The 18,603-nt window shown below is 46.7% G+C and overlaps 1 protein-coding gene across 1 annotated transcript in view; it reads right to left on the bottom strand.

Annotated features, from left to right (window-relative positions):
* The window catches only part of KCTD19 (potassium channel tetramerization domain containing 19), a 22,565-nt gene extending 4,007 nt beyond the window's left edge, over positions 1–18,558 (bottom strand). Inside the window, exons 1-11 of the mRNA XM_006769784.1 lie at positions 18,507–18,558; positions 14,968–15,264; positions 8,485–8,635; positions 7,519–7,710; positions 6,129–6,260; positions 4,071–4,281; positions 2,637–2,797; positions 1,276–1,379; positions 726–868; positions 451–534; positions 66–180 (exon numbers count right to left, since the gene is read on the bottom strand). Of these exons, the coding sequence (XP_006769847.1) occupies positions 66–180; positions 451–534; positions 726–868; positions 1,276–1,379; positions 2,637–2,797; positions 4,071–4,281; positions 6,129–6,260; positions 7,519–7,710; positions 8,485–8,635; positions 14,968–15,264; positions 18,507–18,509 (1,593 nt within the window). The 5' untranslated portion in view covers positions 18,510–18,558. The remainder of the gene's footprint in view (positions 1–65; positions 181–450; positions 535–725; positions 869–1,275; positions 1,380–2,636; positions 2,798–4,070; positions 4,282–6,128; positions 6,261–7,518; positions 7,711–8,484; positions 8,636–14,967; positions 15,265–18,506) is intronic.
* Between the last annotated feature and the right edge of the window lie 45 nt (positions 18,559–18,603).

The raw sequence follows: 18,603 nt of genomic DNA, 5'->3' as shown, positions 1-18,603 counted from the left end.
CCTGCCCTGAGCTTTGTGGGCGTGTCCTTTGAGGACACCACTAAACAAAGAGGGCTGGGCCTTACTTCTTTGGCATCTCTACCAAACTCCACCAGCGACTCGGGCCCTTCCGTCACCACATGCAACCTCCTGATGGGAAAAGCTTCTTCATTTTCAGATTCCTTCTCCTGGGTCCATGACCTGCAGACTCCAAGGAGGATTGGTTAGTGAGCAGAAGCTTCTAGCCCATTGCCCTGTTGGGCAGGCTGGCTGAGAGTGAACTCTGGACAGTAGGGGAGAAGGGACGTCTAAAGGGTTTTGGCATAGGTCAATGCCCAATCCTGGCCTGCCCCACCCCCTTAACCCCAAGGAGAACAGGTCTTACTGGGAGGTGGGACTTAAAACAGGATTCCCATGAGGAATATAAAGGAACAAACTCCAGAACGTGGGGCCTGGAGCAAAGTCCCTTACTTGTACGCCTCACACTGGGCAAGGGCTTCTGAGAGGGATGGGATGTGGTATTCCTCCACCTCCTGGCAGAAGAGGGGCCACTCCCTGTGGACGATAAGGAGATGTCCGACTGGGCAGCTGGGTGGGAGTGTGGGTGGGGCACAGGCCTGCAGAGCTGCTGCCTCCCACAGTTCACATGTTAGAACTACTAGGCCCTCCTCCCTGAAGGCTGCAGGCCTGTTTCCTTTGATACAGAGGAATGGGGTTTCATCATGCAATGTCCTCCCTTCGCTTACTTAAATTCAGATGGTAAGAACAGTTTTCCAAGTCTCAGGAAGTTGAGAACGTGTCGAAACATTTGGCCATCTCCGTGGATCAGCAGGGTCTGCCCATACGTGATCCAGTACGCTCTCTGAGGGTTGGACAGCAGTTCTGGATACTGCAAGGGATTGGACACCAGATTGTTAATCTGCTAGTCAAAGGGCTTGGTCTTTAGTAAAACAGATCAGCCTTCTCTCGCTTCATTTTCCCGACCATTCTAGAGCAGAGGCTTTGGGATCTGTTGGCCACAGAGAGCCATACTGGGGAGCAGAGCATCTGGGGAAGAAGCAAGTGGTCTCTGCTTCAAGTTTTGCTGGTCCCTAGACCACCCTCTTGAGGCATTTGGAACCCCACCCTCCCTCTTTCCTGGCCTCCTCCCTACCCACACTCTGGAGGGCCTTCCCGGCTGTTCCTATGGAAAGAGCAGACAGAAGGTCCTTGCTCTACGCAGGTGCTGAAGGCTATGGAAGTGTCAGGTAACCAGTTCCAAAACTGCTCAGCTACAGAAGCCTGGGGCAGCAGTACCTTCAGCAGGGTCTGCAGGGTGGTTGCATACCAGTGGCTTCCAACGTAAACCTTGATGATCTGTTGGGGGGAGTACACAGTAATCTCTGCCATCCACTCCTCATCTAAGGAAACCAACAAGAGAGGACACATCACTTGGGCCAGAAGGTAAATTTTGGTCAACAGTGTATTGCATGTTAAGACTCCATACCTTCGCCAGCCATACTGTGTTGCATCCTCTGAGAAGCAGCTGGAATCCCTGACACGAACCTTCTCGGCTACTCAGGGCTTCCTGCGGCTCACCCTTTGGTTTCCTGGTTTCCAAGCCAGGGACTTGGGATGGGACAGGTAAGCCCTTTGGAATCCCAACCCCAAGGGCATCGCTCCTCCTCCCCTGACCCACCGCTCTCAAGAAAGCTGAACTGAGGTTCATGTCTACTCACATGCTACCTGCCTCTGGTTTCTGGCTGGCGTGTCCTGGGTAGGAAACTTTTCATGTGGTTACTTTGACTGGAGCTAGGAGTCCCTGGTTATGTTTGCGCTTATGGTTTGGTGAATGTCATAGAGCCAGCTCTCATCAGTTCACTGTCACTTCTTTAGAGAACAGGCCTCTAGACATGTCTGGAGAATGGGGCTTTCTTCTGGGGGTGACCAGATATTTGGGAACCAGTTTCTAGTGAGCTTTGTAATGAGTGACAGGTATATAACTAGACTATAATTAGATAAGGGGCAAGAGATACATAAAAGATTGTGAGCTCTATGAAGATAAGGCCTGCATTTGTTTTGGTCACGTTTGCACACCCAGTGTCTACTTTTGTCCTGGTATATGGTAGGTGTTCAACAAATGTTGTATGCTGCAGAATGGCAGTAATACAGACTAAACTTGACCAGAAAAACTAAACTTCTGTTAATAGGAGGTTAGAGGCAGATGGTGAAAACAAGTGTCTTTGGACTCAGACTTCAACTCCAGCTCAGTCAGGATCTAACTCTATGATGTGAGCAAGTTACTCCCCTGAGCCTCTGCCTCATTGGTTAAATAGACTCAAGGACTGTTTCTCCCTGGATGGCAGTGAGGATGGATGAGCACAGCATGTCAGCACCCAGCGCTGGAGCAGGCATGCCTTGGGGACCGTGTAGCCCCACAAGGGTCAGTCTCTACTGCCCAGTCTGTACTGCCCGAGGCTACTTAATGGGCTTGGGGTAAGGAGGGGTCACTTCACATGAAAGTTTCCCTTGAGGCAAACCCCACAAATGTGGGTCTGTCTGGCTTTCCTTTTTTCCCCCATGTACAGTTCCTGGCCCTGGCCAGCCTCATCTTTCCCCTCTGATCCTCCAGACCCTCCCCTGATGCTAAATTCAAAACAAGAAGCTTCTTCATTTACTGAGCACATCCATGGGTGCCAGAGTCCTCGGCTCCAGATGAGTCTTCAGAGCCACTTTCATTGGCTCATAGGTGATGTCCTTCTTGTCCAGGAAGGCACAGAGCTCATACACTTCAGAAATGGTTTCCGTCAGGGGCAGCCGGCAAGTCCCCAGCCAGTTCCTGCCCAGGGGAAAGGCCTGTCACAGAGAGCCCCAGTCCTGCACCACTAACATCATTTCCTTGATTTAACTGGGAATCTGGTGTTACCTGTAGGACAGTAAGCTTGGACACACACTCACCCTTTCGGAGCTGAGCTTGACCTATTTCAGCAGAGCCCTCTAAATCGACTAATTGCAAGCCTCCAGGCCTTATCTCAGGTTGAAAAGCCAGGCCAGGACCCAGCCACATCTTTCCTGTCCTCATAATTATCTGCCCAAGACATCCAGTCATGTGGTAACCTGCCACGGACTTGGTAGTTGACTAGTACCCTGTGTGCCCAGGAAAGTCTGAACATCTACCCCCTGCGTCCAAAGGCACTTGTTTTTGTCTTCTGTGACATTAGGGGTGGGCCACAAAGGCCCCAAACAACGATACTGGGATAGGACAGCATTGAGGGTTGCTGACCTTCTCTCCAGCACTCAGAAAAACCTAGTTCTATCTTTAGTTTTGGTACCAATGTATTTTGTGAACCTGAAAGAATTGTTCACCTTGGCCAGGTGGCTCTGTTGGTTGGAGCGTTGCCCCTTACACCAAATGGCTACGGTTCGATCTCTGTCAGGGCACATAATTAGGTTGCAGGTTCAATCCCCAGTCGGGGCACATACAAAAAGGCAACTGATGTTTCTCTCTTACCGCTCTCTTTATCTGTCTCTCTAAAAATCAATAAAACATATCCTTGGGTAAAGGTTAAAGAAAAAAAATGTCCCACTCCGAATCTCAGCTCTCCTGTAAAGCAGGATTGGAATCCATGCCCCTGCACTAATGGAGACATTCTGAGCTCATCCCTCAAGGCAAAGGCCAGGTATCACCTCCTCTGTGAAGCCTGCCTCGCCTTCCTTCGCGGAGACTCATCCCTAGCTCTGGCCTCTGTGTGTGTCCAGTGAACCTCTAGAGGGTTGGAGAGGAGGACCTTTGTAGGAGGATCTGCATGGTTGGTCGGTAACACTTAGCATCCTGAGGGCTGTGTCTGTGGCTTGGTCACCTCAGACCTAGCTTAGGGCTAGAACCAGAGCAGTGGTTTGCAGAGAACAGGAATATGGGCCAGTTTGGGGAACCTTTGCACTTTGACACCAGCCCTCCCCTCTGAGTCTGGGGTTCAGTGATGGTGGCGGGAGTGGCTAAGATGATGGGTTTGCCCCTCAGGACACTACCTCCCTCTGGCTGGGCCCAGGCGGTTCCTAGGGAAAGGCAAAGCCCACCCTGCGTGGGCCGAGCTGTGCTGAGGAGGCCTTACCTGACGTGCTGGAAGAGAACCCCATTCCCCGTGATGTACAGTCTACTTCCGTCCAGCGTGCTCTCGATGCGGAGCTGTCCCAGTGCGGAGTCTGGGTATTTGACCAGCACACCCAGGGCCATCATGTACAGCGGCTTCACAGCCTCCAGGCCGGCTGCGCGGCCCCCCTTCCCCGGGCTTGGGGGAGGACAGGAGGTCCGGGAACAGCCACCTGTGCAGGGAGAAAGGGTGACTCCTAGACCCCCTCACAGTCATATCTGTATTGGGACCTTTGGGTCTCCTTCCTGCTGCTTTGAATTAGCACTGAAGAGGTTTAGAGACAGCTTAATTCCTTGCACAGCCCAGGTCTGGATCTTCTCAAAATCAGTACTATTTTTCACTTCTGAGTCAGGTTTAGAGGTCAGAACTGTTAGTTGGGAGGGGTGGGGAGAAGGGAAAAATCTGCCGCATCAGTAACATTTGGAGTTCAGAATTTTCGGCGCAGCAGCCACCTGGCCCTGCCTCTGCAGGAACCTCTAAGTCTCAGGCCCTGCTGTAACCGGCCATGGGGAAGTTCAGCAGCCAGCGCATAGAACCCAAGGCGTGCCACAGTTTCCCAGATTCAGTATCTCCCTCCTGGGCAGAATTTCCCCCAAAGACACAGTAGGTGGTATTACTAGCAGGTGGGCATTTGGGTTGCTGGCTCACAGGCAGGGCCTTGTGCTCCTGCTGTGGGCACAATGCACAGTCTACAGTGGCCACAGTGGGCTGCTGGGCAAGCTGCTGGGTGATTTTCATGCATCTTCTCTAATCCCAACAGCAGTCCCACAAGAGGGGTAGTGCCAGCCTCACATCACAGCCGAGGGTACTAATTAAGTCCCACTGTGCTGAGAGACTAATTCAGCACCTTGCCCGAAACTGCAAAGCAAGACGGGAGCAGAGCCTATCTCCAGGGCTACTGGAGCCGTTTCCCTTAGGTGTTGTGCTTTATAAAAGGCAAAGCCTGCACTGTGTTGGGGACTGCCCGCGGCCTACAGAGCCTACCTTCACATAGCTCTGGTGGAGTAGGCACCTCTCCACCCATCTCTCAGTGACCCGAGTTCTCTGAGGAACAGAAGCCCTTGGGGGAGGGGTTTGAAGTCACACCCCCTTCAGTGGATTGTTAGAGCCTGGGCCAGCCCCCCCAGACCTGCTGCAGGATGCCATGGCCCCCAAATAGGATAGGACTTCATCTGCCAGGAGGGAGGCTGGGAGAGCTGGCCCTGAAGACAGGAAAGGCCCATTCCCATGATGAATGTCTGGTGGTGTGCAGCCCTCACTTCACACGTGCTCTACATGCTCGGTTCCATACATTCTCAGAAGGCCTGCTGAGGCCACACTGAAGCAGCTAGCTCCTGAAACATGCACAGAAGCTTCAGTGGATGTGCAGGAATTGCGGAATGGGAGGAAAAGCAAATAAAAACTGAGGGGCAGAGCAAGCTGGAATGAGGAAGCACCGAGAGCATGAAGGCCTGGACTGGGTCAGGGTCAGGGTCCGGAAGTGTCAGGTCAGGGCAGAAACAGACACAGCAGCCAGGGGTTTTGAAATAGGGGACAAGGGAATTTGGAGGTGGGTGGGAACACTGAAGCACTAGTGAGGAATTTGCTCAAGCATTTCCCACCCCCCACCGTGCCTGGAAAACAAAATTCAGGAGTGGCAGGTGGGTGCTCTAAGTTTCCAGTGTCTCCCCACTTCCACAAGCAGAGCAGACCTGCCTGGCCCCTGGGAAGTCTGGCATCAGGCCCAGCCTCCCTTCCTAGCACATTCTGGCTTGGTTTCCCCATGTGGGCCGAGCTGGGCTACCTCCAGCCCCTGCTGGCTGTAAGCCATCCACCCTCAGTGGGCAGGCTGAACAGAGACCACACGGGGCTTCAGATTGACATTCCTCCTCTTGATTCTAAGCCCAAATGCCTGCTTCTTGCACAACCAGCCAAAGCCCAGAGTAGTTGTGGGAGGGGAGATGTTTGTTCTTGGCTTTTCCAGCTCAAGCCTGACCACCCCGAAGGTGAAGGGGAGGGCACGTTTCCCCGGTGACATACCCATGTTCATCCGGTACAACCTCACAGCTTCAGTGAGTGCAGGGATTTCTAGAATTTCCACTTCTGCTTCTAACACATCGATGTTGGAGAAATTATCTGGTAGTAAAATCTTCTGTGAGCGAAGAAAATTCACTTGAAAAGCAAAGGAAAACCAAATGAGTTAATGAAGCAATTTCTAATGTCACTGACGGTCCAGGTTTTGACAGGTGTTTGGTGCTGCAACTTATCCTAGGTTCTCCTTGTTCTGAAACGTTTGAACATACCTGGTTAGATTAGCTTTAATTCTGTGGTTTTCAAGGTGAAAGACCACAAATTACTTTGTCTTCCCGTATTTGAGGCCATGGGTGTGGTCTCCCATGGCCTGGCCTGGGGCTCCCACGCCAGGACCTCCTGGTGAGCACATTGGCACTGAGACTTACCCTGTGGGTCTTGACCCAAGAGCAGGTCATTCCAAAAGAGGGAGTTGTCTTGCTGCTTAGAGAGGAAGGGCCCAGCTGAGGCTGGGCTGGCAGGTGGCACTTGTAGTCTGTCCCTGCCTGGACTGCAGTGTAGGAAGCAGAGATGCAGCCCACGCTAATGCCCTGTGTGAATCAACTTGGAGACTCAGAAGCACATCACAACAACTTTCCAGGTGACTATGAATATGAATGGCTGGGGTTCCAGGCATTTGGGCCCCTAGATCAACTTGGGTGTTTCCTGCCCTATTCATCTAGGCAGCGGCACCATCTTAGAATCAAAGGGGTCATTCAGTTCACATCCCCGCCAGAGCTTGTCCTGGGGCAGTGAGGGGAGGGAGGCTATCTTCTGTCCAGGGCTGAAGATCTCACCCCTCCTTGGGTCACTAATTCAGGTGGATAATTCCACAAGGACTCTGGGGAAACTCCCACCATCCACCTTCCTTCCCTTTTATTCTGATTTAATGGAAGTGAGAGCAGGTAGGGACCATCCTTTGAAATACCCCTATTTTCTCATTTGATGAACCTAGGGTTCCTTGGTGAGGGGAACCAAGGCCTGGAGCCCACTTGGATACATAAGGACAGAACAAGATGAGTAGCTGACCTTGGAGTCCAGCTCAGGGCCTTGCCCTTCACACCAACTCCTGTGGTCCCTGACACTGCAGGTAGTTTCCAGTGCCCCCTTGCACCCAGGCCACTCCCAAATGAACAAGGAACAAAATAGCCCTGAGGAAAATAGGAGTCTAAAGCTGGGATTCTGCTTGCCTCCCCACAGACTTTGTCATGCCCCCTCTACCTCTGCCCAGGGAAGCCCCTGAGGTCCTAAGCACCAAGATGGGCCTCTCCATGGGGAGGAGTGGATGCTCTCTATCAGTCCACCCCCTCCTCCCACCCCTGCCCCCAATGTTGCCCTCTTCCCGGCACAGAGCAATCACCAATGAACCGGAACTCGCTGCACTCGCACTCGATCAGGGCCACAGTCTCAGCCAGCCACAGCAGGTTGTCCTCAGTCACCAGGCTTGGATATTTGGCCACTAGGTCTAAGGGCAGGAAGCAGTAGTGCACTTCCTCTTCCGTGTCTAGCAGTGGTGTGTCCATGAGCCCCAAAGGTGCCTTATCATGTAGGCCTGGAGGAGAATGGGCAAAGGGTGTCACCACCTCCAAGAGGCCAAGGCTCTTAGAGGCCACCAGGACTCAATGATCCAGGGGTCCCAGAGGAAGCTGAAAAGATTCACCCAGGAGATGGTCCCTGCCTGGTGCCTCTTTCCTCTGTATTTAAATGTAACCCTAAGGTTTGGCAGGAGTGTGGTGGGGAGCAGGGCATGGACATCTAGTTTTTCTCTAGTGAAGGGCAGTGGGACATGTTATAAAATTTTGGCTTATGTATCCAAAGTTATTAAATTCACATTGGTTATCTATTTGGTTCATTCTAATTGATCAAACCAACCATTGTGACCTACAGGTAAAAATAGATCCTTTTGACTCTCCTGGAAGCCCCAAACCCATCCATAATCATGAATGGTTGTTTGGTGTCTCAGATTGGCTAATCTATACTGCAAGGCACACATCAGACAGTGACCATTTGGGGACATTCCTTGTGTGGTGGTGAGAGTGACTTGAAAGGATGCCAGAGTTACCAGGCGACTAGGAAGCGTGGAATTCAGCCCAGCTCTGCCCAATATGCAGAGGAATGAATGTGGAGGAGGATGTTTGCTGCCTGTGGGTGAGCAGCCATGGAGAGGGCATCTGACAGGGTACAAGATCAAAGGAGATGACAGTGAGACAGAGCAGTCATTCAGAACTAGTTCAGAAATCAGGGCACTCTCTGGATGGAAGCCACTTCTGTTAGGATGAGAAGAAAAGCTGGCGGGGGCTTCGGGAGGGTCAGCCTGTGCTTGTACCTGTGAAGGCTGGGCTTTTTATAGGAAATTCCGAGGGTTTGCTGATACACTTCCATGTTCGCCAGTAGTTGAGAGATGCTCTCTCGGCAACAGGTATGTCTGCAGGCCGCACGCGGAGATGGTGTTTCCCTTCCTTCAGATTATCTAGAGTCTTGGATAAAGAAGATGGCTGCGTTGAAAATTCTAAACCAAGTAACTATCTACCAGCTCTAGGGTAAAATACCAGAAAAAATAATAGATGACTTACTTTGATAAATATTTTGGAATAGAGTCAATCACACAAATATGTAAAAATTTAGGTCTGTAAGGTGACATGCTGATATTAAAAATCTCAATGATGATTTCTCTCCTGACTTTTGAAATACTTTTTGGATTATAATTTACATGGATTAATAGACATTTATTTTACATAATCTTTAGGGTAATTTCTACTTAACTATCAAAAACTCGTGATTTTCTGTTATCATTTCCCCTCAAGAGTTCAAAAACCCCTTTACCTGTTATAATTGTTTTGTTCTGCTTGTTTGTGCTCCTCCTAACCATGGAACCTGGTCTAACTAGGAAATGGAGGTGGCACGGGGTACGTTTTTCCAAGTGCTCGCACTCATTCGCTCATTTATCCCAACACAGCTCTGGCAGGCAGATGTGATGTTTGCATTCCGGTTTTGCTGATGTGTCAGTTGTGGTCAAAGGATTTGTGACTCGCCCAAGCAGTCTTCCAGTCCAGAGCCTCTCCGCTTCAAGGATCAGGTGACAGGGGTGGGCTGAGGCGGGAGTGGAGAGCCCCAGCTAGGCAGAGCTGAAGCCCAGGCAGGTGGGCTGGGTGTCTTCATGCCGCCTGAACTCAGGAACCCATTCTCCCTCAAAAGTCCTGCTTAGGGGGCAGGTTATCATAACATCAAGCCCATTTTTTTTCTGTCCCCAGCTTAGAAGAAAAATTTCTTAAGGCATTTTTGGATATAGCTGGAAAAGTCATCCTGTTAAAGGCATCACATGGCCAATTTTTCCTCTAAGGGCTTCATAATGGATAAAAAACCTCAGATTCAGGATGAAACTAATAAAAGAACCTGCTTTTAATTCCTATCTACCCAGGTGAGGCTTGTGAAATGATTCATGGAAATTCTGAGATTTGAGAAGAGCCCTCTGGTGGCTATGGCTATAAACTGCACCAACATAACTAAAGATCTGCAAAAGGTGGGGACCAGAGTGAGGCTTCCCCATTTAGAGTGGCTGGTGGAGTTGTGGAAGGACTGGGGTTTGAGTCTTGACTCTGTTCCTTAAAAGCTAATATTTATTGTCCAAGCACTTTTAAACTAAGTCCTCCTAATGTACCCCCGACCCACCAAGTAGGCTCTAGCACTATCAGTTCCATTTAGCAAATGGGAAACAAGGCCCAGGAAGAGGAGGAGTATTTAGTGCTCCAATAAGTGGAGATGCTGGGAATGGAACCCAAGATTCTAGAGCCCATGTTCTTAACCACTGCTCTTAACTAGCTGCCTCCCTCTTGTCACTTAACCTTTCCAAGCCTCAGGCTCCTCACATGCAAACTGGAAATAGTAAAATCTGGGAGGTAGTGTTGTAGGGGTTAAAGGATATAATGTTAAGTTTAATTTCATTTCTCTTAGTGGTCAGAATCCAAGCTACCTTTCCACCTTCATCTTCCACCATTATTTCATCCCCACCCCATCATCAGTGACATAAACGCCACAAAACTCTAAATGGAGGAAGGAGGTAGGGAGGTAGGGAGAGAGGGAAGAAAAGGAGGGAGGGAGGGAGGGAGGGAGGAAGGAAGAAAGGAAGGAAGGAAGGAAGGAAGGAAGGAATGTTATTCTGAATGATAAAGAGGAAATCTCAAACTTCCAGAGAGAAACAGATCATTGCATTAGACATTTCATTAGCAACAGCAGGAAGGCAGTGGGGTGCTACCTTCAAAATTTGGAGGGGAAATTATTTGCAAACTGAAATTCTATATCTAACTAACAACCATCGTTCAGGTTGAGGGAGGACAGAGGAATGTTCCAACCTATGTGGCCTGAAAAACGTGCTTCCCCTGTACCCTCTCACAGGAGCTACTGTAGGATGTGCTCCCCCCAAATAGGGGGGAAAAGTATAAAAGAGGAGGACCTAGGGTCCAAGAAAAGCAGGGACCTAAGACACAGAGGGGCAGGGCAGGAGAAGGAAGGAAGGAAGGAAGGAAGGAAGGAAGGAAGGAAGGAAGGAAGGAAGGGAGGAAGGAAGGGAGGAAGTGAAGGAGAGAGGCAGTGAGGGACGGGGGAGGAAAGAAAGAAAGAAAGAAGGGAGGGAGGGAGGGAGGGAGCTTCAGAGAGCTAGACTCCCAGCTGTCCTTTGCCTTTGCTAACCAAAGTTGCCATAGTGTGTGTGGTTGGTATTCTATGGACTTCAGTTCCACTTCAATCTGCCTGAATATTACTTCTAGAATTTTTATTCTTCATATGACCCAGAAAGTTATTAGAAGGAAGATTTCTTAAAGGAAAATACAGATTTGAATTCAGATGGATAATTGTTAGCACAAGGATAATTAATGTTGTTTTTGGCTTAGATAGTAATGAAAAACAAGTCAGTCAGAAGCAACATAAGATTGATGGCACAGGAGCAGTGTGTGTGTGGGGGGGGCTGATTGCCAAAAGATGGCTGACAAATGCACTGCTGGCAGAGCTTTGGGACTTAATGGAGGTTTTCCAAAGGAGCAACAGTGCTCAGAGATGCCCGATGCTCTGATGTGGCCTGTTGCTCTACTCTTTTTTTAAAAATATATATATTTTTATTGATTTCAGAGAGGAAGGGAGAGGGGAAGAGGGAAACATCAGAAGAGAATCGAAACATTGATTGGCTGTCTTCTGCATGCCCCCTACTGGGTCCATTGGGTTTCTTTTTATATATTTTCCTTACTTATTGATTTCAGAGAGGAAGGGAGAGGAAAAGAGGGAAACATCAATGAAGAGAATCTTTGATCACCTGCCTCTTGTACGCCCCACACTGGGGATTGAGCCTGCAACCCAGGCATGTGCCCTGACCAGGAATTGAACTATGACCTCCTGGTTCACAGTCGACACTTGACCATTGAGCCATGCCGGCCGGGTGCACTGCTCTATTCTTTATGACATTTACTTCTGCCATTGTATCACTGTATGATTCATTCTTATATCTCTAGTGCTTGATCTGTGGTTGCTGCTCAATTCACAATAAATGTTACATTTAGAGTCAAGGCAATAATAGGTATCAAGTGTGCCCTTCGGAGGCCAAAGCTACAGACTGGGGGGAGATGGGATAGGCAGGTGAGTGGGGATTGGTAGAGAGATAAGGGTTGCAGATATGCAGGGGTGTGGAGGAGTGGAGAGCAGAGCAATGTAAACCCAGGTGCCTGTCTTCTAGAAGTTTCTCATCTCATTCTGTTTGTTGGCTCCTTCTCATGGCTTCCCAACAAAGCCTACCATGTTACAGATAATCCCGAGTTGGATACTCCACCTGTTGAGTGCATGGGAACTTCAGTTAGTGGGAGGCAAAGTCCCGTTTTTATTGCTAGGGGCTAAATCTGAAGGACTTTACAGTGAAGAGCACTAATTGTTTAGGACAGTTTTGTTATGTGCTGTCCAATGTGGTAGCCATTAGCCACATGAAGCTAATGTGACCATCTGAGATACGTCATAAGTATAAAACACATCAGATTTTAAAGACTTAGTACAAAAATAGAATGTGAAATCTATCAATTTTAATATTTTGATTACATGTTGATATGATAGTATCTATATATATAAAAGCCTAAGTGACCAAATGACTGAACGACTGAATGACTGGTCGCTATGACATGCATCAGCCACCAGGGGGCAGGTGCTCAATGCAGGACCTGGTGGTCAGTGTGCTCCCACAGCCAACCTCCTGTGGTCCCTCCCACCAGCTGGCTGGCCCGGATTGGCCTTGATCGGGACTGGGCGAGATGGCCCCGATCGGCCCCATTTGCTGGCTAGGCCAAGGGACCCCACCCATGCACAAATTCCTGCACCGGGTCTCTAGTTTTAAATATATTGGGTTAAATTTAAAAAATTGTTAAAATTAATGTCACCTGCTTTTTTATTTTTTTAAATGTGGCTACTAGAAGATTTAAAATTACATGTGTAGCTCACACCTGGTGGTCAGTGTGACTGGCTAGGCCAAGGTTTTTTACAGAGAGGAAGGGAGAGGGGATAGAGAGTTAGAAACATCGATGAGAGAGAAACATCGATCAGCTGCCTCCTGCACATCTCCTACTGGGGATGTGCCCGCAACCAAGGTACATGCCCTTGGCCGGAATCGAACCTGTGACCCTTCAGTCCGCAGGCTGACGCTCTATCCACTGAGCCAAACCGGTTAGGGCTCACATTATATTTTTATTGTATCCTCTCCTATTATCCTCAAAGTTCATAGGAATAATCAGCTGCCTCCCACTTGTCAGGTAACCTCTCAAAGCCTCAGGCTCCTCACATGCAAAGTGGAGACAGTAAAATCTGGGAGGTAGTGTGGTAGAATGCTTTCAGTAAATACTGGCTGAATGCATTACGTTGTGCTGCCTGAGAAGAGTCTTTAGACTAAGAATTGGCAAGCTCCATTTTCTCCAAGCAATTGTTTGTACATTTAGGCAAGAATCTGAGTCTCTGAACAGGCCTTAGTGAGGAAAGTGATGGCAGTGTGTGAGGCTGTTGATTTGCTTGATGGCTGTTCATTCTCCAGCTGTATTTACACTCAGCTTCAGTGAATAAATACAGCTTCAGTTGTGCCAACCTAAATGTTTATTATTTTTGAAAACACCATTTCCAAAACATAAGCACTTGTTTTACGGTCTGTTTTAGAAAGGCCAATCCACATGATTCTTCGAATACTCTACGGCACACAATTTGGAATTTTGGAATTGGACCAAACTCATTGGCCTCCGAGTGGTTACCTCCCGTTGAGAAGTTGTTTGCAGTTATATTTTGTCTCAATTTGGGAAGTGAAGACAGCAAAGGAGTTAAAGGGTTTGATAAATGTTTGTATTACAGGCTTATGTAATTTAGAAATGGTTCTTCAAAAAAACTGCCTTCGTCTCTTTGGTTTTCTGTAATGAACAAGTGGTTCCTTCCTTTTCCCACAAAACGGTGCCTTGTTAGAGTCATCAGCAATCTTGACATGCCAGGCCATTTAAGTGATTTTGAAGCCACTTGTAAGCAATTCTAGTAGTCCATTCTTGGGGTAGTTGAAAATTTTTTAAATGCAGGTGGGTAGCTTGAAAAGGATACTACAACCACTTGCACTGGAGTATGTTAAGCATTTTGATTTCTAAATATATAATAACTTTTAAAAGAAAACATTTAATTATTTAGTAAGGAGTTTCTATAAAAACATACATTATAAATGTCCTCATTCCTACATGACCCAGACATGCATGATCTATCTCAATTTTCTTCTAAGAGGTGTTGGGGAGGCACAGTTGGTAGTACATTGAGCTGCAGTGTGGCTTGCTGGGTTAGTGAACGTGGAGATAAAATAAGTAACACCTTGTCCAGACGGTGGGATTAATCTGAAGACTAGCTAAGGGTCCTTCCCAGTCATCTTCCAGGATAAAAAAAAAAAAAAGTGATTGCAGCCTAGCTGGTGTGGCTCAGTGGTTGAGTGTCAACCCATGAAACAAGAGGTCACTGGTTTGATTCACAGTCAAGACACATGCCTAGGTTTCAGGCTTGATCCCCAGTAGTGGGTGTGCAAGAGGCAGCCGATCAATGTTTCTCTCTCATTGATGTTTCTATCTCTCTATCCCTCTCTCTTCCTCTTGCTCTAAAAATCAATAAAAACATATTTTTTTCAAAAATGTCATTGTTCAAAAATTAAAAATATACTAAAGATAAATCACAGAAATGATTTCTATAATTTGGAGGAAATTTAAGAAAAAAGGCAATGGTCTTTGGTGCTACTTTAATGGTTATAAGTAAAGGCATTTAAAGCTGTTACTCACAATGAGAAAACAAGGAGTCTTGGAAAACAGAGAAGTGAAGGCAAAGGAAAGATTATGCAGTTTGGAGGACTTTTTGCTTTGCTGTAAATGTTGTGGACTTAACAGGCAAAATGAGAAGTAATACTCTTGATCAATCTTTTGATTTTAAATCTCAGATACAGTGCATATAACAAACCCTATAATTTATAAAGTTTTCACCTTTTAAAATTCAACAACAAAAACAGTATAAGCTTAAAATAGGATTTTCAAGAGTCAAGAGCATACTCTCAGGAGATGGTAAGTCTCATTCTGGGTCTATGTTGGCTGCTAGTATAGATTAGGCAGAATCAGGATGAAATCCTTTATTCAGAACATGCATTCTCAGGGTATTCTTACTTTAACTTACGCATCACACTTTTCCATTAAGAGGGTCATCTTAGCAACCAAAATACAAAACAACATTTAGTGATGTACGGCCTATGTTTACTGATCACCACTCCTAGGAGATAAGAGTATCTTACCTGTAGCAAAGGCATCAGCTGCAAACCCAGTGCTTGCTCATAGAGCAAGTTCAGTTCCGCACAACTGGAGAAGGAGAGTTTGGAGGTGTAGAGGTAATAGTGCACGTGCCTAAATGTGGAACCGTCTCTGTCAATAAACAGCCTCTGGTTTTCCAAAGAAGTCAAAGCTGAAGCCTCTTTCCACAACAGGGAGTCTGGGAATTGAGCGAGTTTGCTTCTGGGAACTGAGAAATGCCAGCCCCCAACGTTGAAATGAAACAAATCCTCTGCTGACTCGTGAGGCATGCCAGGCTCCTCCTAAAGGGGAATGGAAAGAGAGCTATGCAGGAAAAGAAATAAAAAGCATCCATATTGGAAAGGGGAAAGTAAAACTACCTCAATTTATAGATGACATTTTTTTTCATATAGAAAAGCCTAAAAAATTCACTAAGAAATGGTTAGAATGAGTTCAACAAGGTTAATCAACATAAAAAGAAATCAACTGTATACTAGCAATGAACAATCCAAAAATGAAATTAAGAAAACAATTCTATTCACAATAGTATTAAAAGGTGTTACTTACTTTATCCCCACAATCACTGACCCAACAAGCCACACTACAGCTCAGTGCACATCCAACTGTACCTACCCAACACCTCTTAGAAGTACAAAATATTTAGGAATATGTTTAACAAAAGAAGTATAATACTTACACTCTGAAAATTTTAAAACATTGTTAAAAGAAATTTTAAAAGACCCAAATAAACGTAAAAAAATAATCCCATGTTTATGGATTGGATGACTTAATATTGTTAAGATGGTAATATTCCCCAAATTGATCTACAGATTGAATACAATCCCTATGAAAATTCCAGCTGTCTTTTTTTTTGGTAAAAATTGACAAGCTGATGTTAAAATTCATATGGAAATACGAAGGGCCCAGAGTAGTCAAAACAATCTTGAAAAAGAACAAAATTTGAGGATTCATACTTTCCGCTTTCAAAACTTACTACAAAGTTACAATAATCAAGATGGTGTGCTACTGGTATAAGGATAGACATATGAAAAAGTGGAATAGAATTAAGAGTCCAGAAATAAACCCTTACGTTTAAGGTTCATTGAATTTTGAAAAGGGAGCCAAGACAATTCAATTCAAAGAATAGCCTTTTCAAAAAATGGTACTGTGCCCTAGCTGGTTTGGTTCAGTGGATAGAGCGTTGGCCTGTGGACTGAAGCAGCGGTTGCCAACCGGTAATCCGCAGACCACTGGTGGTCCGTGACGTTCTAAAGGTTGGCAACCGCTGGACTGAAGGGTCCAGGTTTGATTCTGGTCAAGGGCACTTGCCCAGGTTGTGAGCTCGATCCCCAGTGTGGGGCGTGCAAGAGGCAGCCGATCAATGATTCTCTCTCATCATTGATGTTTCTATCTCTCCCTCTCCCTTCCTCTCTGAAATCAATAAAAATATATTTAAAAAGAACTCTTACAACTCAAAAATAAATAGATGAATAATTAAATTTAAAAGTTGGTAAAGAATCTAAATAGATATTTCTCCAAAGATACATAAATGGCCAACCTCATGTGTAAAGGTACTTAACATTAGCCTTCAGGAAAATGCACAAAATTCACAGCAAGATAGCACCTCACACTCAGTAGGATGGCCTGAATCAAAACAATAGATAACAAGTGTTAATAAAGATTGCAGAAATTGAAACTCTCATATACTAGTGGGAATATAAAATGGTGCAGCTGGCTCTGGAAAAGTTTGCTGGTTCCTCAAAATGTTAAACATGGAGTTACTATATGACCCAACAATTCCACTTCTAGGTATAAACTCAAGAGAAATGAAAACCTATGTATGTCCACACAAAAATTCACAGACAAATGTTCATAGAAGTGGTAAATAGTGTATAAAATTTTACCTAAGAAAGAACCATAAAACAATATTAAATTCTAGGTAAAAAAAAAATTATGCATGCTGAAGTGATTGGGATACAATGTACTGATATTACAACTTATTTTGAAATGCATAAAAAATAAAATGGATTAATGGAGGAATAGATAGATGAACATGTACTAAAACAAATACAGCAAAATGTTCATTGTAGAATCTAGATGGTGGGTGTAAAATGTTCATGTACAATTCATTCAACCTTTCTGAATGTTTCAAAATTTGCATTAAAATGTTGGTGGGCCCTGACTGGTTTGGCTCAGTGGATAGAGCCTCGGCCTGCAAAAGAGTGTTAAAGTAAGAGGTGCTTGCCTAAGAGAGGAAAAGTCCATTTCTCCAACAAAACCCCGAATCTCCAATTTTGACAACAGAGGAAGGAAAAGAAATGCTTGCAGCAAAGAAGGATGTGGGGTTATTTCCTCTCACAAGCAGCCTGGTCTCAATATTCAGATATAAAGAAGAACAATTCTGTATGTCACATTTGAGCTGGAAGAGTTAAAGGGGACTTAAAGGGAATTACAAATTGTAAAATGGTGTCATGACTCAGAAGCGGAGCTGGAAAAGCCAAGCCAATGAGTTAATCTAGGCTTTAGAGTCCTGACCCTTCTAAATATGGATTATGTGATCAGCTGAGAGTAACTAAGGGCCTCACCTAGACCAGAAACCATAAATATGCAAGGACTCTTGACTTTGCTTTCTGTTCTCCTTAAAGGTGACTGGATGGTTGAGAGCTCGGTGAACAGTGCTGTGAGCGTGCAAATTTTAGATGCTAAAGAAAACCTGTTCCTGAGGGTGAGCCACAGTTCTGGTCTCCCTTCCTCTTTTCTTACTAAGGACAGAGTTTGACAAGAGGGTCTAGGCTTAAAGAGTTTGCCTCCTTCTTACATATGCATGCCCCATTGGCGGCTGGGGTCTCAGAGGTGCCTGCTGTAGTGAGGGTGGGGTTACGGATGTGGTTGTTCTTTCCAGTTTTCTTCCCCAAGACTGCTCAGGGGCTGGTTAGTGCTGAACTGTCCCAGCTTGGGGAGAGCCCTTAATCACTGGCAAACTTTGGGGCCTGTAGTCCTTAAAGGGCAAAAGGCCTCTTGCCAGACCGACTTCAGGAAATAGACTAGCTCTAGTATAGCCATCTCCGCCCCCTCCCAAAGAGCATCTTTCTTTTCCACACTGATCCCTCTCCCCCAAATCAATTTCTAGAGCTAGAACCACCTCATGCTCTAACTTCTCGGAGCCAAGTTCCCCAACGTTTCCCATTATGACTCTGGGGACTGCTTCCCCATACTTCAGATCTGGATCCCCTCTTCTCCCCCCGCCCCCCTTTACAGTCTATCCTAGGAGCACAGTCAACATCCACAAGTGCTGAGATGTAAAGACCTTCACCCCGTCAAGAAGCACACCCCCACTCATCAGACCTGGAGTCCCCCAAATCCTCAAAGCTGGAACACTTGAGCATCCTTCCAATGTTCCAGACCCAGCACCCACAGCCTTCAAAGCTGGGGCCATAGCCCCCCAGCATGTCCCAGAGCCAGTAACCAACCCTATCCTCCACCACACCGCCCCCAAATTCGCTGTTTCAATGGGTTTGGTGCCTCCAAAGAGTGGGCTCCATACCATGGTTCGGACTCCTGCAGCAGGCGGGTGGGCGGGCGCGTGACCCTGGCAATAACGGCCCCCTGAGGAGCGGGAGGGGCAGACCAGGGGCGGGGCC

This window comes from Myotis davidii, unplaced genomic scaffold, assembly GCF_000327345.1.
Source record: "Myotis davidii unplaced genomic scaffold, ASM32734v1 scaffold243, whole genome shotgun sequence".
Taxonomy (NCBI): Eukaryota; Metazoa; Chordata; class Mammalia; order Chiroptera; family Vespertilionidae; genus Myotis; species Myotis davidii.
This window is presented reverse-complemented; position numbering and strand designations above follow the sequence as displayed.